Source organism: Lytechinus pictus, chromosome 5 (genome assembly GCF_037042905.1).
Source record: "Lytechinus pictus isolate F3 Inbred chromosome 5, Lp3.0, whole genome shotgun sequence".
In the NCBI taxonomy this organism is placed as follows: domain Eukaryota; kingdom Metazoa; phylum Echinodermata; class Echinoidea; order Temnopleuroida; family Toxopneustidae; genus Lytechinus; species Lytechinus pictus.
The window spans coordinates 55,189,757-55,214,200 of NC_087249.1; the positions used below are offsets into that span (position 1 = coordinate 55,189,757).

The 24,444-nt window shown below is 37.2% G+C and overlaps 1 protein-coding gene across 1 annotated transcript in view; it reads left to right on the forward strand.

The window, feature by feature from the left end:
• Window positions 1-24,444, forward strand: part of LOC129261070 (3'-5' exoribonuclease HELZ2-like) — a 102,895-nt gene that overhangs the window by 72,701 nt on the left and 5,750 nt on the right. Inside the window, exons 23-28 of the mRNA XM_064099269.1 lie at window positions 78-4,179; window positions 7,890-7,990; window positions 8,548-8,697; window positions 11,862-11,996; window positions 13,035-13,324; window positions 15,859-16,055. Coding sequence (XP_063955339.1) covers window positions 78-4,179; window positions 7,890-7,990; window positions 8,548-8,697; window positions 11,862-11,996; window positions 13,035-13,324; window positions 15,859-16,055 — 4,975 coding nt within the window. The remainder of the gene's footprint in view (window positions 1-77; window positions 4,180-7,889; window positions 7,991-8,547; window positions 8,698-11,861; window positions 11,997-13,034; window positions 13,325-15,858; window positions 16,056-24,444) is intronic.

The window sequence follows — 24,444 nt, forward strand, 5'->3', positions numbered from 1 at the left end:
TTTTTAGTTGTTGAAATCATTAATGGATGAGGGGTATTTTTAGTTAACGTACTTTATGTTTCATTCACTTTGTACAGGGAAGCAGTATCGGGCCGTCTTCTTGAGCACAGTGAGAACAAGGTCCTCGTTGAATATTGTTGACACGACATCCCTTCCCCGTTTGGGTGGCCGCAATGTGAGGAACAAGATCTGGTACGGTTTCTTATCGGACAAAGGACTACTGAACACAGCATTCACTCGTGCACAGTCACTCATAACTGTCATGGGAGACCCTGTTGCACTTTGCTCTGCAGGAGAATGCCAGAAAACTTGGCAGAGATATATCAAAACATGTGAAAAGAACGGTGGCATCCATAGTCTACAAGATCTAACAATGGCTTCTATCCAGAATGAAATTGCCAGTGCTAAACATCTGCTCAATCCCGCTGCAAAGACGTTTGTTCCTCGAGCTTCAGCTCCCAGTGGAGCCTCCCAGAGAATATCTACTGTTACTGGAAGATCTGCAGTAAGTAGAGCAATTGAAGTGCAAAGTTGCTTTTCAAGATCTACAAATCAACAAAGAGAAATGCTACCTTCATTGGTAACTAGTGCTGCTGCTGTAGAAAGTGATGATGAAGATGATGAAGAGGAGTTGCTTATTGATGAATGGCTTCAGGATCTGAAGATGGAGGTGGATGAATATAAAAGGTCACATACATTGACTGAAAACCAGAAGGAAGATGCATTAACACAAGGTTCTGATGATAGGGATGCTGCTGGTGACCAAGGACCAACGCAGCCAGCCATACATGACCAGGAGCTTGAAGCTGGGGTAAGATTGCATACAGCAGAGCAAGAAGAAAGACCTCCATCTGCATCAAGAACTGCATTGCAAAATGTAGAAATTCCTACACGTGAACAGCTACTACAGGACCTACACAGGATGGAGAGGGAAGACCGCGATGTCTTTCTTGAGGATGAGTTATATGATTCAGATGATGATGAATCAAATCTTGCTGCCACAGGTCAAGCAAGGGAGACCAATGTTGATGAACTTCTTCGCAAGAATGTTCAAAGCCCTGATATATATAAAATCTGTATCTTCCGCCAAGATATCAATGGGCATACTTATGCTGTTCCTCTTGACAGACAGTCAGGAGATGAAATAACCATTACTAGTATTAAACGTCGTGGACATGCCCTTAACAATGATAAGGTGCTTGTAAAGGTCTTGGAAAACAGAGAAGAACAAGAAGTAGAAACTGATGGTGAGGGTGGATCGGAAAGGAAGATCTATGGAAAAATTGAAGGCATCATTGAACATAAAGCTAATCTCCGGTTCCGAAAATTTGTCTGCTACCTGGATCCTTATAGCAACAATATGATGGTACCTCTTGACCGTTCATCTCCCAAGATGCTAATACAAGGAAGGAAAAGAAACAGTAAAAACAATAATGTTGCTGTTGTTCCACTGTTTGAGATAACAAGAAGGAGCGCACAAACACGGAAACCAGGTAGCTCTAGAAGAGATGTAGAAGTTAAGTTATCAGAGAGGCGCCAGAAATTATTTCTTGTTCGCTATCTGGAGTGGGCTGAGAGAGATCCATATCCACTAGGAGTAGTTGTTGAAGAATTAGAACCAGGAGATACACAAGAAAATGGGATGAACATCCTGCGACTCATGTACGGCATCAAAGCAAAATGCAAGCGAGCTGCAAGAGATCAAATGCAGCAAGAGTTCCCTGAAGGATGGTGTCTTCCAGAGAAAGCTCTTCAGAAAAGAGAGGATTTCCGTTCAACAAAGGTTATCTTTACCATTGATCCTCCTGGTTCTACAGACTTGGATGATGCTATCAGCTGTACCCCTCTTGCTGGACAACGTTATGAAGTTGGTGTACATATAGCAGATGTGTCCTACTTCATTCAACAAGACAGTCCTATGGATAAAGATGCCTACAGCAGGGCTACATCGTTCTATCATCCATTCCAAGGTGATGCCTATCATATGCTACCAAAGGCCATAGTCACTAGGCTTCTAAGCTTGCTTCCAAATCAAAACAGGCTGGCATTGTCTGTCATTTTCACTCTTGATCAAGAAGGACAGATTGTTGCGGAGCCGGTGTTTACAAGATCTGTAGTTCGATCATGTCAGAAGCTCACCTATGAAGAGGCAGATAAATTGATTGACTGTAGTAGTGATACACAATCTAATGAATACATGGCTGTTGCTGATCCTGTTAGGATCTTATATGCGCTGTCAAGACACCGCAGAATGCAGCGATTAGGTGATGGATGGATAGTGTACAATGCAGATGATGATGATGGGGGTGCACTTTCTCATCCATTGGCACACAGCTTGATAGAAGAACTTATGCTGATGACAAACAATGCTGTTGCTGAACATGTTCTTTCCAGTTATCCTGATTGTGCTCCATTGCGTAGACAACTTTCACCATCTCAAGATCAGGTTGAGAGATGGAAAGAAAATTATGAGAAGACTGCAAGAAACAGCATCCGTCTCCCTGAGCTTCTCAATCATAACCACAATGGTGTTGAGAATGAAGACCAAGATACAGAAGACAGAGAGGATGTTGTAGTTGCTGCTGAAGTGTTTGGAATGGTCAAGCAATTGTGTGAGTCACAAATGTCAAAAGGTCATATGGAGTCTATTGCCAATCTCATTGTTCAGGACGAAAACCACCCTCTGCATGCGGTGGCTCTGTCTAGCTGCTATGAGATCATGGAATCTGCAGAATATGTTGATTCAACAAGCCAAACCAAGCCAGAGAAGCGAGCACACTATTCTCTGCAAATGAGAGCATACACTCACTTCACATCACCGATCAGACGTTTCATTGACCTTGTTGTGCACAGGTTGCTTGTTGCTTCCATGGAGAATCGGCCATGTCCGTACTCCCCCAGAGAAATGGCCGACATCACACATCATTGCAATTACCAGAATGCCAAAAGTAAGCGATTTGACAAATCAACGCAAGAACTCAAGATGGCTTTGAAGCTGAAAGAAGCTCCTCTCCAGGCTACAGCTTTTGTTGAAGGTATTTCTGAATCATCTATGAAATTGCTTCTTCCATATCGGCGATATATTCAATCTAGACAGAGGAACATCCCTTTTAAGTTACTGAAGCCTTCTGAGAAACCTGCTGTAGAATCTACCAATCTCCAAATGGCATGGAAATGTCGCATGTATGACTACAGCACTAAATGCCAAGCAGAATCACCAGTTAGCACAAGAGTCCCATACCTTGACCTGTCTTACACTATTCCAGAAGATAAATGGCAGCAGATCTTGCATTCCATTAAGAGTATGTACATCGATGGAAACATAGAGGGAGTCAAGACTGCCATTGAGGCTGGAGTCATCCATGCCCAAGGCAGTGGTAACCCCTTCTCTAAGAGAAGAATAAATCAGGAAAACGGTCCAGAAAAGAAAGAAATGGGAATTATGAGTTTCCAACGAAACTATCAATTAGGTGAGCCCTGCAAGGTCCAGATGCATGCACACATGATGAAGGGTATGCTCAGACCAAAGATACAACTCTTCAACATGACTTCTCAATTGGATGTATGTGCAGAGCATCGAGCACAACCCATTGAGTGCTTCTCAAAAATAGCTACCGAAATTCCAGGCAGGGAGAAAAATGTGAAAACGTACAAGTCAAAGTGGCTTTCAATCCTGTCTATGACCTCTTGCTACAGTGCTGTTAGCAACGATGACACCGTTGTTCTACAGAATGTTCCAGTCACATGGCATAGGGCTTCAAATGAAGTCACAGGCCACATTGAGCTAGACAGGGAATTCCTTGAAGTGAACCATATCCCAATCTGGGAAACTAATGATGGAATAACAATAAACAATTATGATTACCTCTGCCTACACCTGACCAATCTTGAAGTGGAAACTAAACCTCGTTTGAAAATGATGGGGTATGATAGAGAGAGACAAGAATGTCGAGGACCGTTCAATGCCAGTGACTGGAAGAAGCAAACATGTGTTGTACACAGTCAGATAGTAAAAGGCAAAGAGAGTCAGGATTGCCGTACTTGCCAGCGACTCAGTAGTGAGAAGTCTATCGTAGTCCATTTTGTTGTTCATCAGTTGTCCGTCCCTCTTCCACAAAGGATCAATGGTCGTCATGTTGCAAGCACGGTGGAATTCATTTCAAAACCTGAGCCAAATCGGTATGTTTTACTCATTTTGTTTTATATGAAAATTGGCACACGCGTTACCCATGGCATAATCTACAAAACTATAACATCAAATTCTGCAATATATATCATTGCTTATTAATTATGCCAATTTATGCGTAAAATCAAAAGTTTGCTCTAATAAATGAAATAATGCCTGCGAGCGACACAGAAAAAATCGTGCTGCGGATTTATCGCGAAAAATGTCAAGGAGGGGGTTAGTGTTAAGGTTAAGGCAGATGAAGATAACCTTTAAACTAGAAAAGACATGTAAATCAATGCATGCTTGTCAGTAGCAGAACAGATGTATTTCTGACTCCTTATGACTCAATATTTATCTTGATAAACCTGTGATATGAAAAGCTCATGTAACAATATTTTATGAATATTTTCTTTAAAGAAAGTATTGTGCACCCTTTGAGACTGAATGTTGAATTAATGAGCATGTATGCAGTTTAGAAGTTATGGAACATTTTGAAAGTGTATGTCCTCCCCCAAATGGCTCCAAAACCTAATTATATGTACAAATCAATGCACATTCTGTTTCTAGCCAAAAGTTTTATGTGTCAGTGTAGCATAATTTTAAAAAGTAAAAAAAAAATGAAAACACATGTTTACAATGTACATTTGATCAGAATCCCACAAAAAACAAAAAGTCTCTCAACAGGAAGTAAAGTGGTCTGATTCCCCAGTTTTATTGGGGTTAAGGGTGGGGGGGGGGTGGGAGCTGAGGGCACCTATGAGTAAGGACACCCCCTAAAAAGAAAAAAGAAACCCCTTTATTTTCCCTAACCCAACGGACCATGATAAAATGTGTTAACTTTTAATTTGAAATTCAAATTGCCACCCCCCGACCTGTTGGCCTAGCCAATGATAATGAAATGTCAATGAATCTTGATTAGTTAAAAAGAAAGCTAGAATAAACCAGTGAGTTTCTGTGATCAAATCTTCTATTAGAATATAATTGGCCAAATAAAATATGATCCCAAGAGATGGCTTCTACTTGCCTGGGCATTGTTTTTGAAAAAGAATTTTAAATTGATTCTCATATCTTAACCCTAAATAGACTGGGCTATTTTGATGCCTAAGAAGACTGGGGGGGGGCTGATCGCGACGAAAATTGGCACGTGCATTACCCATGGCATAATCTTCAAGACTGTAGGATCAAATTTTTCGAAAAATCTCATAATTCATTAATTATGCTAATTATGCGTAAAATCAAAGATTTGCTCTAATTAACTAAATAAGGCCTCTAAACTGCTAATTTTTATTCACAGACTCTTTGAAGGATTCTGATCAAATGTAGGGGAGACCGGGGTTAGTTGGAACATTTTTGACAAAAATGGCTGTAAAATCCAAATAGATTTTATTCGAGAAACAATCAATATATCAGCTTGAAGCATATAGCTCAGGGCTTCAAATGTACCCAATAAAATTTTTAACTCTATTATGGTTACTGAAAAAATCCACCTTGAACAAGACTATCGCAAATGTTCCAACTTACCCCCATATCGGGGTAAGTTGGAACATGGTATGGGGTAAGTTGGAACACTGCATGGTCAATTAAGAATTATACTAAAACTACTTAAAACTGTAATATTACATGGTTTTAGCCTATTTGCTTTATCTTATTCAAGTTCAAAATATTAAAGTGTGGATTCGTTAAACTTTATGTAAGAATTATACTAAAACTACTTAAAACTGTAATATTACATGGTTTTAGCCTATTTGCTTTATCTTATTCAAGTTCAAAATATTAAAGTGTGGATTCGTTGAACTTTATGTTTTCTATTATACAGCCACTCACGCAAGCAGACTGTGTAGTAGAATTCCGCATATTTGGGTGCGTTTGAGTTTACATGCAATTAAGTGTACTATCAGCAATTTCATGTACTTCTGCATCAAAATATAAGACAAAAATTGATTGTTTTTATTTTTTTTCATAATTGATTATAAAATTTTCCAGAATTTTTTTTTTCCTTCATGTTTTTGCCTTTAACTCTATTTATTAAGCTAATAGAATTTTTGGTGAGAGTATCAATTTTCACATTTATAACAAATATCCACCAAAAAATGCAAAAAATATAATTTCTTATGTATTTTTTTTTTTTGAACTTTGTTTTTTCCGATGGACTTTGTCAGGAGTCTTTTGCGATCATAAATAGCATAAAATGAATCTATTTGAACCAGCAAAAGTAAAAAATAATCCTACATTTATGACTTTTGATTGAAAAACACAATTTGCATTGACCTTGTACATGGAATCACCTTTTTGAACAATTTTGGGTCCGAACATGCACATACAATTTGTTGCGTAATTTTGAAACCGCGCACACAGGCATCACAAATTTGGTCTCAAATGATGCGCAAGACTTGAAAGTAAAAAGTCAGCTAGCAGTGTAATAAAAAAAATTTGTGCGACGGCGTAGTGACAAAATTTCTTGAGGGGGGCTCAAATTGACCCCCCCCCCCCTTTGATAAGGGTTAACATTGCATTAGGTGCCTACAATAGGCCTTAAATGCACACTCAGACCTAACTGATAAACAAAACAAGCATGGTATACAATACATGTTCAGAAGAGTGTGAAATACTTTTTTTTTTTCTCATATCCAATATTTTCATTCATAATTATGTTTGGGGTAAGTTGGAACATGTTCCAACTAGCCCCTTCAATTTTGTTCCAACTAACCCCGGAGGCTCATTTGACGTTTATAAGCTTACAGCACAAAAAAGGGACTTCACCATGGCATATTAATAACCTCATTTTGTAGCTTGGTATAAGTGTCTATTATACCCCTAAACTGGCCAACTTGATCTGTAAACTTCTCTGAGATAATCAAACATTTCTGAATGAGAAAAAATTTACTCAGAAGGTCAAAAAACAAAAATTTGTTTCTAACTTCACCAGGCTTGTTGCACATGTGTTGTCTGTAATATGGTGGATGGCCGTTGATAATGACAATAACTTGAGGGCAGTATTGCAGAAATTTATTTAAAGACGTTAAAGAAAATTACAATGTTTCAACTTACCCCATGTTCCAACTAACCCCGGTCTCCCCTACTTTAAAAAAAATTCAATATCACAATTCTTTTCTTATGTATTTTATTGTTTTTAAAATTTCTTACATGTATGTATTTCCTTGTTTTTCAACTTTTTGTTTTTTATTGTTTTTTCAATGGAAATCGTCCGCTACTTTATTCTGACCATAAACAAGATGAAATTAATTGAGTTTGATTAGTAAAATTGAAAATAATTATACATTCATGAATTTTGGCTAAAAACAAAATTTGCATTGGATTTGTACACAAATTCATGTTTTTGAGCAATTTTGGGTCGACATGCACTTACAAAATGTTGTGTAATTTCGGAACCACGTACCCGGGCGTCGCAAATTTGGTCTCAACAGTTGCGCAAGACTTGAAAGAAGAAAGTCATGGAACGGCGCAGCGTCAGCTTTTCGCGTTACAGATTTATCGCGAAAAATGTCGAGGGGGGGGGGGCTGAATCAGCCCCCCCAGTCTTTTTAGGGTTAAGAAAATCTAACAGACACACACCCACCCACCCCACCCTGACACACACATCCTCACACACACCCACACTCTCATATACCTTCATTCCATCAAAAATGCTTGCATTTCACATGAATAAATTTATTTACCAATGTAAAGATTGTTTTTTATTTGTATTAACATTTTTATGCAGACGAGAAGAAACAGCTATTGATGGTTTAGATTCTGGATCATTGCCTGTGTTGATTAAAGACATTGCATTGCAACGCCCTAATCGTCCTGATTGGCATTCAGGTAACTTAAAAACTTCTATATATTTCTTTTGTAATGGTACATGTAACACTGTTTGAAAAATATAGGAAATAATTACATGCATAATATACATACATTTGTGTTTAATGAATCACCTTCATTTGATAAAATTATCTTGAAAAACAATTGAAATCTGTAACATAGAGACCAGTCATTCTTGCAATAACTTATACCAACTGTTAATCAAGGTCAAGTGTTGACAGTGTTACAAAATAAGTGTCCCGGCACCTTAAGAAAACAATAGAAACAGACAAACCTACCAGTAAATGTAACTTTTACCCCTCTTTAATGTTTCTATTTTATTTTTATTTTTTTTACAAGAGAAGGAATGAATGAAACCTTCACTCATGTGTATGGTCTATAGGCAGAAAGAAGTGACATACTTTAGAAACGGGTACTGGGACAAAGTGAAGTATGCTGGCAAGACTAGATGGTATATGGAACATGGTATTTTCATCTTCATAATGATAACTTTCTTTTTCTCCTTGTTGGAGTGTTTTCTTGTGCTATTTGCTTTTTTTCAATTTTTTTCGTCCAAGATGAAACCCTTAGAATCTTAAAAAGAGAAGCCGAGGCCCTGACAGACCTGAATGTACCAGAATGTACATTACCTGCCCTGAATTCTTCCCAAGGAGCTGCTGTCAAGAATGCACTACAACATACATTCTCTCTCATTCAAGGGCCCCCTGGTAAGGTTCAGTCCAAAATAGTATAACCAACTTTAGAAATATATATTTACATACAAAATAGGTTACAGATAAACAGAATAAGAAATTAATATGAACTTCATATACCTACTTGCTCATTCCTGAAAAGGACTGGGCTATTTGAGATGTATTGAGGACTGGGGGGTGGGGGCATGATGGCCCCCCTTCTGATCTCAGCCGCCGTTCTTGTGATCATGTCGAAATTTGGCATGCAAATTTTTTACCACATAAACTGCAATCCGGTCTAAAAAAATTCTGAAAATAGTTTTTATTTTATTCATTATGAATAAAATGTGCAAATTCATTTGTGGAAAACATTATTTGCATATTTAACACCAAATTTCACTTCAAATTTTTTTTTTTTTCCAGATGTCATCTTTGTAATCTAATTCAAAGGTTTAAAAAAAAATTGCAAAAGCCAATTTTTTCCTTCTATATCTTACAAGCTGTGCTATTTAATAGATCACTTCAGTTCTGCATTTTAATTATTGGTACATGTAATTCATTGTTTCTTCATTTATGACATGTATAATGTTTTGTAGAATTGTATTTCTCTGTTTTTTCATCTTATGTTTTTCATTGGTTTTTCAATGGAAATTATTACAGACCATTTAACAACTAAATTAAACCCTAAGTTAATTAAGCAGACCAATTAGAATGAAAAATAATCACCCTTTTATAAATTTCATCTCCCATAGACTTTGTACACTAAGTATAAGAAAAAAACATTTTCGGCATGACTTCGTCTCGTAAAAAGTCACGTGGCATCGTGATGCTACATGTATACCCGTATGTTGCAAATTTGGTCTCAATAGTTGCGCGAGACTTCAAAGAAAAAAAGTCATAACATTTTGCGGCGTGTTCTTTTCTCATTTCGGAAATATCGTGCAAAGAAGGGGTAAGTCAGGTAATGCTGAACCTCATTTGCTTGTTGCCCATAAATACACCCTGATACAAAGTTTAAGTGAAGATAACTCTTTCTCCCGAATCTCTCTCACTTGTTTTATCTCTCCATCTCTTTCAATCTTTAAACGTATGTCTTTCCATCTGTATACATTTCTTCTTTCTCTCTTTTAATCTCTCGCTCCTCTACCTACATGTATCTCTCTATATTTATTTCTCTTCCCCCCTTGTCTCTCTCATTTTTACTCTCTTTCTCAGCTTGCACATACGCATCCTCTCATTTTCAATTCCAAAATTTGCGTGTGCATTGTTATCGATCTCTTTTATTATGAACATCATTAATTAGTACATAATGTCAGCGTTTGTCACAAAAGAGGAGAAATAAGATTATTGAAATGCTTCATGACCGTATTGATATATTTTGCTAGATAAAGGAAGGGCAAAAACGTCAGAAAATATTGCACTAAAATGAAACCAAAAGTTTATAACCTTGTTGCATTTACACCACTTAAACCAACAATAAGGCAATCAATGGTACATGTATGTATGCCAGTTGGGATAGATCATTAGCTTTGATTGATCTGGCATCACTTTTGTTGGTGTGACTAACACACCATAATGGATGTAATGTACGTAGGTATATTGTCAAGATGGATATAAGGGCAAAGAGTTTTTGTTCTAAATGATAAAGCAACTGATATTTCTATGAAACGTCTTGGAAATGTTAGAAGAGAGATTTCTCAAAGCCGAACTTTGCAGGAGCCTGTCGAAGGTACCCCATCCTTATCCATAGTTTGACTCTGTTAAAATATGGTGCTTTTAGGGCCTCAATCGGCCGTCAGATGGTAAAACGGTCTAACTCGAAAATTTGACTTTTTGAGGTAAATTCACTTTCCTGGTAATGTGAGGGGGCGCTCTTTCCAATGGTGCTATCGAGAAAATCCCATCATGTCTTGATTTAGAGATAATTTCCGCTATCTTGGTACTTTTTGTATTTTTCCTTCAGATTTGATGGTAAAGTGGTCTATCTTTGAGTTAGCCCATTGTCGGTAATATCCTTTGGAGGTAAAACCTCCCTCCCCCAAAAAAACTTTTAACCTTCTTAATTGAGATTTTTGAATCATCACTATCAGATGGTAAAATGGTCTATCTTCAAGTTCGACCAGTTTACCGCCACATCACACGGCCGTCAGATGGTAAAACGGTCTATCTCGGAAATCGCTTACCCCTGGTACCTACATATATTTGTGTGTTTAACTTAGTCTTAAGTGACTTTAAAGTTTAGAGTTTTTAGCTTTTTTATGAGACAGGTATAATGCATTTTTAGCAATGGGCCAAGAAGAAGCATAATAAACACTAATAACTGAAGAATTTTGTGCTTATTTGGGGTAAGATGGTAAAATGGTCTATCTAGAAGATAGACCTTTTTACCATCTTATGATGTGTAGTATGAGTGTATACATGTACATGTACATGTGCTGTGGTTAAACAGTCTATCTACACAAAAATCTCATTTATTTCATAATTAAAACCCCACATAGGCACAAAATTGTTCAGTTGTTAGTTTTTATTGTGCTTCTTCTTTCTTCTTGCTAAAAATGCATTATTCCCGTCTCATAAAAAAGCTCAAACCTCTAAACTTTATAGTCATTTTTCTCAGAACTGCGATTTTCGAGATAGACCATTTTACCATCTGACTGCCCCAATGTTGCATAATGGCAATCCTACCACATCACAAGACCTAAACCTGTTTTATTCTCCTGGAAAAGATAAAGGAGACATTACTGAAGAATTGTTTTGGCAAATTAAAGCCTACCTGACAGGAGCCTATCAAATTTACCCCACCCCATCCCTATTTTGACTCAGTTGAAAAACAGTGTTTTGGATCCCCAAACATTGTAAAAAACTACAATAAGAAAAGGAAGATGAGTTTCATGCAAAGTACAAAACTATTTTTAACTGAATGCACATCATAAAATTCATTTGGAATTATGCTTGATTTCATATTCAAATGTCATCATGCTTGGCTCACTGAAAATCAAGTTTGATAGTGCGAACATAATTGTTATTATTTTATTATACTCCTGCCTACCAATCATTTATCTTCCTCTCTGATATTTGCTAATTTCTGATATTAATGCATCAAATCTCCACAAATATTTTCACCACAATTCTTAATGTAAATTTACTATTGAAATGTATTAATTACATATTGTTCCAATTAATGTTTCTCTTTCTGTTAGGCACTGGTAAAACTGTTACTGGAGCGTACCTTGCTTATTTCTTCACTCGCCTCAATCAACAATTACGAGCTGGTAAAATGCGCCCTCAGGTGTTGTACTGTGGACCATCAAACAAATCAGTGGATGTTGTAGCTGGTATGTTTTTTTTTAATGTTTAACCACTTGATTGATAATAGGTTGCAATCAGTGCAGTTTAACCCTGGTGAATGGTATAAAAATAATACACACCAGCAGAGGCATTATAATAATAGTAGCTGGATTTATTAAGCACTTTTGCCTGAGGATACAAAGCGCTGCTATTATTACCCCGGCTTTAGCTGTGCTGCCACATAGGCGCTGAAGCATTCAAGGAATTTCTTCCTGCCAGGTACCCATTCACATCACCTGGGTTGAGTGCAGCACAATGTGGGTAAATTTTTTGCCGAAGGAAAACACGCCTTGGCTGGGAATCGAACCCACGTCCCTCAGATTGAAAGACGAGATTCCTGACCACTAGCCCATGATGCCCCCACATGAGTAGTAAGAATTAGTAAGAATTAGATGTTACCATTGGAAATGTTTTAGCATGACCAGGGCATTGCTGAGAGTGTTTGTACAATTTCAGAGGTAACAATTTATGAAATTATTCTAATGTCAGGGCTAAATTATGTTAATTGTATTTTTTGCAAGGTGGTTTCATGGATCATTGATAGTTGATAAACCATTTTCATCTCCAAACTATGACTGGCACATAGAACTCATCATTAGCAAATTTTTCTGTTGACTAAAATATATTGACTGGTTATGTGATTGGTTTCAGCTAATCATTTCATTAGGTAGGGCACTATCACAATTTTATTGATACAGTTATGCCCCTTTGCTACTTCGGCATAGGAGGTGCAATTATGAAATTTGAAAATATGTTAATTCCACCCATAATTCTACTCCCTTAAGAAACTGCCTGATTGTTTGTACAGTCCCTGGGGGCTGTTTCATATAGCTGATCATAAGTTAAGAGCAGCTTTAAGAATGACTGGTGATCCTCTCTTGGGGTATATAATAAATATATATGAAAACATGTTATTAAGAACATGAATTTGGTTCAAAATATGTGTCACTTATTGTCTCATCAGAGCTATGGTATTGCAGGAATGTCTGATATTTTCATTGTTTAATCATGTTGACATTCACCAGCATACCTGAAGAAGTTTCCAAACATCTCTGTCGTGCGAGTCTACAGTGAACAGATAGAGCGAAAGGACTTTCCCATCCCTGGTGTTCCAGGACTGGTCTCCAAGTGGTCAAGGAAAGAATCATCCATGCCAGTGGAAATGAAAGACATTGCTCTTCATCACTTGATCAGAATGCGTGGGAAGCCACATGCAGCTGAGCTAGCGGGCTATGAGAGGAAATTTCGCACTCGTCCAGATAGAATAAGCCCACGCAGCATAAAAGACTACAAAAGCACTATTTTTGAGGCCACTGTAAGTTTTTATTTCACTTGCCTAGCAGAAGCGGTAGAAAGGGATGCTTTACTGATGGCCGTAGTGTCGTCCTATTCAAAATCTTTCAACTGAAAGAGAAGTTTAAAAATGTCAAAGGTTTCATTCAAAGAAACTTTGACAAAAGAGAAATGAAGTGCCAGTTACTACTTATCATGAATTTAAGGCCACAAATCCCAGGGCGATGGTCACCCGAGGTCAATGAACTTTGACCATGTTGCAATGTTGACTTAAAAAAGCAACTGAAGGCTAAATTTATGAATTAGCACAGTAATTTTGAAACAATAATGGTTTGATCAAATTTAATGAACCTTGTATGAGATGGTTATTAGATATCACAAATCACTTCAAATGCTTAATACATGTATGTCAATGATCTTAAATTTTCTTGATATAGAGATGAATTACCTCATTTGAAATGTAATATTTGGTTTTCATATACCATGAAGCTTGTACAGGGTTTATTGATGAAGAAGGAATGAACATTCATTTGTATTTGTGATGAAATTATCCAAAGAATAATTCTAAAACTTCTGTTACTTGAGTGATACCTGACCATGAAAAAAGTTTCTGTTATCAAGCATAACTGAATACTTTGTTTTCCCAAAGTATTGGAATATAGCAGGTGGTTCACTTTCACTGCATCGTGAAAAGTTAAATTGTGAGTGGGCACCCATGAATAATGGAATGATGCATTTGCTTTACCAGCATTTCTAAAAGGACTTATTTTCATTCATTGGAATTGATTATGTAATCAGTATGTGAAATGATAATTTATATAGAAGTGATGACAGTTTGAATGTTCTTATTTCTTTACTTTTAAATTGTTCATTTCACGAAATATTTTGCATTGCACAAAGGTTCAAAACTTTTATTCTTTTCAATACATTACAATAATTTCTGTTAATTAAAATATTCTGTACAAAGCAAATGAAGGAAATACTTCTTTACATATCAAAGACTAGTAAATTGAAAAATGAATTGCATTTGAATTGAATTACTAAATAAATAAAACCTCGGAAAGACCTGGTTGCACTTATAAATCATGAAGATAAGATTTCAATGGCATAAGGGTTTGTCAAGTCGTTTCAAGGTATTCATGCAATACCATGATACCACACTGAATGTATTCGACGTCTATCTCTGTTTATCTATTTTGTTCCTAAATAAGCACATTTGACCCCTTTATATAATGTCTTCTTAGATAGAGACTTTACAAAATAAAGAACCCACACAAAATAAGACTTCTAAAATTCTAACCACTTTTAGTGTATTTTGGCTTCCAATGACAGTTTGTTGACTTTTTGACCTTTCCCTGACCTTGTCTTTACCCTTTATATCTTCTGGATAAGGACTTCTGACGATGGACTTATCAAAATTGAAAATAAAAAAGTACACACATGCATAAAAACACGGAAAAGAGCTTTCTTAATGCTTTCAGTGTAATTTGCCATTTACCGAAAGTTCCTTGACTTTTTGACATTTTCGGTCATAACTTGCTAAGAGTATATGGTTGTGTACACTTTCTTGTTCAGTATAACAAGACAAACAATTTGATGTGTCACTCAACACAATCAAGGCAATTTTCAAAAGTTGACCCCTATTGACCCCATTTTGACCCCTCACATAGTCAAGATGACCATTAGAAATTTGTCACCAAGTTGAAAGTTGTTCCTTGTGATGTCACCAATCACATAAAAGTGAAAAATCAGACATAGCCAATTTGTCGAAGTAGCTGGTAAATCATGACATATGCTGCCTTATTATTTGATAACAGGAGAGGCACAATGATTAAGACAACGGGTCATGTCTGTTTCATGCCTCCTTCATGCCTAGTACTGCATTTTTGTTTTCATTACTTATTTTACTTAATAAGCTACTGTGGTCAAGTAAATTCAATGTAACTTTTTAAAAGAAAAGGAAGTAATTTTTTGTTCCCAGGTATAGTTCCTTTTTCAAAAGGGTGATTAACTTGTGGATTCCCCTTTATTTTTCAGCTTAATTTACTCATCCATCATTCACATTTTCTTTCCAAGTTGGTGCACTGATTCTTCTAATGAATTATCAAACAAACTTATTTTTTTTAATGTTTCTTGTCTTTCTGAACATGCCAAAGTTTATGATTTGATGAGCCTGGATATGATTAGGGTTATGTCCCGGCTCAGATACTGGATGTAAAAATGAGGGTTAATATGCCATAGACAATGCAGAAGTGCATCAATGCTGCAAACTTGGAATGGGCTAAACTGCCCCACTTTTATGTAACAGAGTGTGTATTCAAAACCGCTGAAGAGCGACCAATTAAATTTTCATAAAAGTTAGATCATGAAGTGTGCTTTCTACTCTTGAACATTTATTTGAGAATACTACCACATTTTAGAATTAATTCAGCCCTATGTCAGAGGGACATTTTTTGGGGGACGCGCTGAAGAGGTTTCTAGCCTTTTCATAAAGCTAAAGAGTAGCATTCCTTGTAGAATCGGTTATAAGATATATATATATTTTTTTTTTTACAGAAAGAAGAATTGCAAAACCATCACATAGTCCTGAGTACCTGCAATGCTGCTGGAGCACGACGTATCTCAAGACTGACACGTGTTATCCAGGTGATTGTTGATGAAGCCGGGATGTGCAGTGAGCCAGAGACTATGATCCCTCTGGTTTCAGTGAAACCTAATCAAGTGGTATTAGTTGGAGATCATCAACAGCTTAGGTAAAGTTGAAAACTTTGCCCTATATTCTGAAATCTAATTTCATTCAAACAGTGGAGCTATTTGCATTCCTTTGAATTTCATTATGGGTTACTGTAGGCTTGAGTCGTATCCACCGAACAGAATTCGGAGGATACATGTACATGTACAGTACATGTACATGTACAGTACTATGGATTTGGAGATTTCCTTGTGAGCACTCTATCAGCTGCATTTCTTCTTCGCTCATCTTCAAAATTGGCATGAAGGTCGAGTATGGTATAGCGAAGCAGCCTATCGATTTTGGTGTTGGCGGAGACATCGTTGCCATGGTAACAAGAGTTTTTATGGAAATAGCAGAGATGTCCTTGTGAGCTGCATTTCTTCCCTGATCATTCTCAAATGTGGCATGAAGGTCCATGATGGTAAAGCAAAGCCGCTTATTGATTTTGGTGTGGGCGGAGACATCGTTGCCATGGAAACAAGAGTTTTCGTGGAATAGCAGAAATGTCCTTGTGAGCGCTCTACCAGCTGCATTTCTTCTCTGATCATCTTCAAATGTGGCATGAAGGTCCATTAAGCAAAGCCGCCTATTGATTATGGTGTGGGCGGAGACATCGTTGCCATGATAACGAGTTTTTGTGGAAATAGCAGAGATTTCCTTGTGAGTGCTCTACTGGCTGCATTTCTTCTCCAACTACATGTATCTTCAAATTTGTCATGACGGTCCATTGTGGTAAAGCAAAGCCGCCTAATGATTTTGGTGTGGGCGGAGACATCGTTGCCATGGAAACAAGAGTTTTCGTGGAATAGCAGAAATGTCCTTGTGAGCGCTCTACCAGCTGCATTTCTTCTCTGATCATCTTCAAATGTGGCATGAAGGTCCATTAAGCAAAGCCGCCTATTGATTATGGTGTGGGCGGAGACATCGTTGCCATGATAACGAGTTTTTGTGGAAATAGCAGAGATTTCCTTGTGAGTGCTCTACTGGCTGCATTTCTTCTCCAACTATCTTCAAATTTGTCATGACGGTCCATTGTGGTAAAGCAAAGCTGCCTAATGATTTTGGAGTGGGTGGAGACATGGTTGCCATGGTAACCATATTTTTGTTGAAAATTTAGTAAAACCTGTAACTTCTGCTTTTTTTCCAGTTTGTCATAACAGTTGGCACACAGAAGCAATATTAGAAGGTGAAGCGAAGATGCCTATCATTTTTAGTGGGAGGTCTTAGGATTAGGTTTACAAAATACATCCAGATTACTCTATAATTGTATTCCCCAACAGGTGATACTGGACAATACTTTAGGTTCTGCTGAGTGACGCTGCTACATCATATTATTGTCATCAAATTTGGTACCCACAGGCAAAATGTGGGCAGGGTCATTGTCGCCATGATAATTGTATTTATTTGTCAAATATTTGTGTGAGCTCTATATAGCAATGATGGATGATGCGATGGATTCGGGGGATACATGTACATGTGCTCGGCCGCGCGACCTGCCGAGCATCTCTAGTTTCATTCTTGTTTTTATTAAAAAAAAACTTTGAAACACTATTTATAAATGGGTAGCTAGGGAAAATGGGGGGGGGGGGGGTTACAAACTCCCTCCCCCCTAAGTTGTTGAAATTTTACACATCACATCTTTACATCCATGAAATAAACATCTTTTTCTGCATTTCTGTGAAATTGTTTTGATCTAGTTGGGAACTCAAGAATCAAAGAATACTCCCCTCTACCTTAACTCTGAAAGATCGTTTTCAGTTGATGTCACACTCTACCTACAGTGTACATGAAAGTCTAAATATGGGAATATAATATGACCCCGCTCTCATCTTCTTTCTTAAACTGTTTTCCCTTTACCCTTACAAGGCTGAATCAGCCCCCCCGACATTCTCACGATAAATCCGCCATGCACATTTTTTTCATCTTGTCGATCGCTGAATTTTTACTTTCAAGTCTCATGCAACTTTTGAGACCAAAATCGCAAACCCTGGGTATGCGGTCCAGAAATTACGCAACAATTTGTGAGTGCATGCAGACCTAAAATTGCTCAAAATGTGACTTTGTGTACAAGTTTAATACAGTGTTTTTAGCTAAAATTCATTTATGTATTTTCCTGTTACTGATTGAAATCAATTAATTTCATCTTGTTTATGGTAAAACAAAGTCCCAGACAACTTCCATAAACAAATAGTAAAAATAAAATGTCAAAAAACAAAGAAATACAGAAACAAAAAAATACATATGAAAATATATGTGATGTTGAAATGTTTTTAACGTACATTTGATCAGATTCCTTTAAAGAGTCTGTACAAAAAAAACTTAGCATTTTAGGGTCAATAATTTAGCTAACTAGAACAATTATTTACGCGTAAATTAGCATGATTAACTAGATTATTCGCGGAATTTGATCTTATATTTTGTTTTGAAGATTTGCCATGGGTAATGCATGTGCCAATTTTCGTTGCGATCATGTAATTGACGGCAGAAATCATAAGGGGGGGGGGGGCTGAATCAGCCCCCCAGTCTACTTAGGCATTAAAACAGCCCAGTCTATTAAGGGTTAACCCTTAATTAACTGGGGGGGGGGGGGGGGGGGGTTCAAATTGACGCCCCTCGACATATTTTGTCACCACGCCGGCGCATGAATTTTTTGTTACCGTGCTGTTTACTGACTTTTCACTCTCAGGTCTTGCAAATGTTTTGAGACCAGGGTAAGCATTTTGTAAATTGCTCAAAACCTTGACTCCATATACAAAGTCAATGCAAATTGTCGTTTTCAACCAAAATCATATAAATATGATTATTTTTACTTTTGTTGGTTGAAATGGATTTATGTTATGCTATTTTAAATGGCAAAAGGGTCCCTGACAAAGTTTATTGATAAAAAGAATAAAAAACAAACATTTGAAAAAGCAATGAAATACATAAGAATTGAAAAAAAAAATTATATAGCAAATGTTTTGGCAATTTTTTTCGTAGCTATTTGTAAGATATGTAAAAATTGATACTTAAACCAAAAATTAGCATATTACATGTACTACCTACTTGTACTTGAGTGAGATAAAGGCAAAAATATACACCAAAGACAAATTTAAGGCAATTTTCATAAGCATTTTTGCATAAATAATTAATGGAAAATATATATATTTTTTAAAAGTTTGTGCTATAGTCTTGTAGTTTACATCCCACTCCACACTCATGGGGGGGGGGGGGGGGTCAAATTTACCCCCCATATATCCTGTTCTGAAATAACCCAATAAAAGGTTGCTTTTTTGGCTTCCTCATCACCATCTCATTTAGGTTCCAGAACCTCTTCACATCAGTTGGTAATGTTGCTATGAAAATGCTCTCGGAGTCACATGTTCCATGCAAAATTTTAATCCGCAGGATCTAGGCATTCTACATACAGTGTGTACTGAGTAGCAACCAACATGCCTACGCTCTCATACTTCCTTGTAAAGATCGCTTCCTGAAGAACGCCTAACCAATTTAACGAGACAAATAGTCCAGGATAGAATGGTTGAACCTTGTTTTTTTTTAGATATACAATGTTTTTTGATGGCTTCTTGTCAATTCGAGGTTGCTGATTCCGAATCTGAATGATGCCACTCCTGTAACCTTGAGCATTTACTACAAATTGACAAAATCCAATATGGTTGCCAAAATATGCAAATTACCTATGAAAATCATAAAACAGCCCACACATTGGCTGTTGTGCTGCCGGAGTGAAATGCTCATTGGTATTTCACTCATGCATTTATAGTCAATGTGTGGGCAATTTTATGATTTTCATGGGTAATTTGCATATTTTGGTGGCCATATTAGATTTTGCCAATTTGAGGAAAATGCTCAAGGTTGCAAGAGTGGCATTCAGATTCGGAATCAGTACCCTCGAATTGACAAGAAAACATAATGATAAAAAAACATTGTATATCTAAAAAAAACAAGGTTCGACCCCTTCTCTATGGGGCCTATCCTGGATTAAAAGCAATCTTGAAAACTACATCGCAAGGTGGTTTTTCTCTCGCCCACCAGAGGTGAAGGCGAGACTTAGGGATCCAAATAGCGTCCGTCGTCCGTCCGTCACAAACCTTATGACACATAACTCCACAACCGTAAGTCGCTTTTCAACCAAACTTGGATGGTAGATGGACTTGGGGGACCTGCATGTTATGCTGCAGTCGGAGGTCACATGGTAAGGTCAAAGGTAATTTTCAGGTCAACGTTAAAGTTTACATGCAAGACTCTCTTATGACACCTACATGTAAGTCCGCAACCGTAAGTCACTTTTCAACCAAACTTGGATGGTACTTGTAGATGGACTTGGGGGACCTGCATGTTAGGCTGCAGTGGGAGGTCACATGGTAAGGTCAAAGGTCATTTTCAGGTCAACGTTAAAGTTTCCATGCAAGACTCTCTTATGACACCTAACTCCGCGATCGACGGCCGAGATCATCAGCCCCCCCCCCAGTCTTCTTAGGTGTCAAAATAGCTCAGTCTATTTAGGGTTAACCCTATCTAGGCCAGGGGGGGGGGGGGCCTCGGAGGCCCCCCCCTCAACGAGTCGCGCAATATTTTCGCCGCGCAAAATTTTTTGACCGCGCTGCTCGCTGACTTTTTACTTTCAAGTCTTGCGCAACTTTTGAGACCAATTTTGCATCACCCGGGTACGCGGTTCCGAAATTACGCAACGTTATGTATGTGCATGTCGGATCAAAAATTGCTCAAAAACGTGATTTCATGTACAAAGTCAATGTAAATTGTGTTTTCAACCGAAAATCATAAATGTATCATTATTTTTAGTTTTGTTAGTCTAAATGTATGTATTTTATGCTGTTTATGATCTTAGAAGAATCCCCAACGAATTTCATTGAAAAAACAATGAAAAACAAAGGGTCCAAAAAACAAGGAAATTCATAAGAAATTGCAAAAAACAATATAATACATAAGAAATTGATCTGATATCACAATTTTTTTCATGTAAACCTGGTAAGAACACCACAAAGAGTTTCTATGCCAAAAATTAGAACATTTGGAGCTTCATTTATGGAGTTAGAGGAAAAAGTATGATTTCGCATACTAATTACGCATAAATTAGCATAATTACTTAATAAAAATTCGCATGAAATAAATTACTATACAATTTTGTAGATTATATCCGAGACAACCTGCGTGCCAATTTTCGGCGCAATCGCGCGGTCGACGGCCGAGATCTCAAGGGGGGGCCTGGGAGGCCCCCCCACCCGGCCATATGAACTCCCAAAATACCCCGGCCTAGATACATGGGGTTAAGGTCAACAAACTTTTGCCAAGTTGGGGGTATTTGTTGAATTACCACCATAACTTTGAAAGTTTATTTGTCTAGTTCATATAACTTGGACATAAGAGTAATCAAGTATCACTGAACATCCTGGGTGATTTTCAGGTTACATGACTAAGGTCAAAGGTCATTTAAGGTCAATAAACTTGCCATGTTGGGGGTATTTATTGAATTACCTTCATAACTCTGTAAGTGTATTGGTCTAGCTCATAAGACTTGGAGATAAGAGTAATCAAGTACTGTATCACTAAAAATCCTGTGCGTGTTTCAGGTTACATGACCAAGGTCAACAGACTTTTGCCATGTTGGGGGTACATGTATTTGTTGAATAATCATCATAAGTCTGAAAGTGTATGGATTTAGTTCCTAAAACTTGGACGTTAGAGTAATCAAGTATAACTAAACATCTCATGCGAGTTTCAGGTCACATGACCAAAGTCAAAGGTCATTTAAGGTCATTGAACTTTGGCCATTTTGGAGGTTATTATTAGATTGCTGTCATAACTTTCAAAGTTCATACATGTAGATATAGTTTGTAAAATGTGGATATAGGGGTAATCAAGTATCACTGACAAGTCTTAGATCGCATGATCAAGGTCAAATGTCATTTATTGTCAATGAAGGTAGTATTGTATCATATGAATGGTGTTTTTTGTGAATAATTATTTTATAGTAGTTTTCAAAGTCAGCACTGCTGGTATATTGAATCGCATGATGCAGGTGAGACTGCCAGAGGCGCTCCACTTGTTTTTTTACTGCAACTATTTTGTGTTAATGCAAATTTGTCATGTCTAGATTACACCTTATTTAAGGTTACATATTTTTTTCGTATTTCATTCGTTTCATTTTATTATTTTTATGCCCCCGCAGATGAAATCTGGAGGGGGCATTAAGCGTTGCCCCTGTCTGTCCTTCCACTTGGTTTCCACACAATAACTCGAAAAATATTGAATGGATTTAACGATTTGTTGGTGTGTACATGTAGGTAGATGACACCAAAATACAGGCTATGTTCGAATTCGGAGTCCGCAGGTCAAAGGTCACAGCTCATTAAATATGCGAGTTGGATTCCGCGCAATAACTCTGAAAATTTTCAATGGATTTTCAAAATTTTTGGTGTGTAGGTAGATGGCACCAAAATACAGGCCAAGTTCGAATTCGGAGTCTGCAGGTCAAAGGTCACAGCTCATCAAATATGTGAGTTGGTTTCCATGCATTAACTCAAAAAATATTCAATAGATTAAAAAAAATTGGGTGTGTAGGTAGATGACACCAAAATACAGGCTAAGTTTGAATTCGGAGTCCGCAGGTCAAAGGTCACAGCCCATTAAATATGCGAGTTGGTTTTTGCATGATAACTTATGAAATGTTCAACAGATTAAAAAAAAATAGGTGTGTAGGTAGATGACACCAAAATACAGGTTACATTGTAAGTTCGAATTTGGAGTCTGCAGGTCAAAGGTCACAGCTCATTATGTATGCTAGTTGGTTCAGAGATCTAAATTTGATCATTTTATATATGCATATTGGTTTCTGCACGATACTACTTTCAATCATATTGAATGAATTTCTGATCGCATTAAGTGGGGGCATGTCAAATATCTAGTTTTAATATGATTTTACCTCATTTGAATTTTTGTATGGTTGTGGATACTATTGAACCGGTTTGTGATAATCACATGTGATTAGGAGTGGGCTATAAATGGGTGATTTTTGGTTTTACTGTGGTAACAGTTTTTTTGTGTTCCTTTTACCTTATCTCAACATGAAATGACAATATTTTTTGTCTCGGGTCCGAGAAAAAAGTGTGCCGGGCCAAAATCCAAAATGGCCACCAAAACCCCCCAAAATCACAGTTTTGGCCACAACTTTTTTATTTGGTGGTCAATTTCTCTGGTTTTGGTGTCTATTCATATGTTTTGGGGGGCAGGCAATTTGTTTTTCCTATAATAAGTACTTTTAAACCATTATTTGTAGAGTTAAAAGAAAATTATACCTAAAGTTTCCCATTTTTGTAGCCTTTTTTCAGCCAAAAAGTGGGTTTTATCATCCTGGGGTTCTGGGATATTAGATGGTACGAGGTCAACAATAGCAAGCAGCTTCATGTAGCTATATTGCTTTTATTCCTCCACTTTGGGTTTTACGGATATTTGTGAAATATATCTTGTCAAATAAAAGAAAATGTCATTTATCCATAGGGGCTATACGGTGTACAATGCACTGTACATACTACACTGCATATACATGTATCCATGCATTGACCACCATGGCATATGACAAGGCCTGTATATGAACTATAGTGTCATAGAAATGAGCTTCAAATGTTTAGAATTAGATTGTGAATTCGATTCCTTGTCAGCTGATGTACATGGTGAAACCAGCAACGTAAATTACACTTACATTTAAATATCACATACATGTATATATACTTACATCACATTTTTAGCCATATCTTCTTCATTTGGAGGCTTTTTTAATCTGGTTCTGGTGTCTAACTGGCCTATGTTTATGGGGTCAGGTAACTACTAGTATCATGGTAACGCTGATCAACAGCCAATCAGAATAAAGGATTGCATGCAAGTTACCATTAAGTTAAGTTAACATAATGGTAAATTTTTATGCAATGGGGCCCAGAATAGCTTCAGTGTAAATTACCTCTCCGCCCCCTGAATTAGCATATTTGACAAAACATGTCCTCAATTTCTGAGACAAAACATATCTTCAATTTCTGAGGCATCTAATTCTAAACCTGAGAGCTCATTTCTATGACACTATAGTTTATACAAGCCTTGTTATCTGTCATGGTGGCCAATGCATTTATGCAGTGCAGTATGTATGTACAGTACATTGTACATATATGTATACTGTATAGCCCCAATGGATAATTGACTTTTTTTTTATTTAATAAGATATATTTCACAAATATCCGTGAAACCCAAAGTGGAGGAATAAAAGCAATATAGCTATATGAAGCTGCTTGCTATTGTTGACCTCGTACCATCTAATATCCCAGAACCCCAGGATGATAAAACCTACTTTTTGGCTGAAAAAAGGCTAAATTTAAGTATAATTACCTTTTAACTCTACA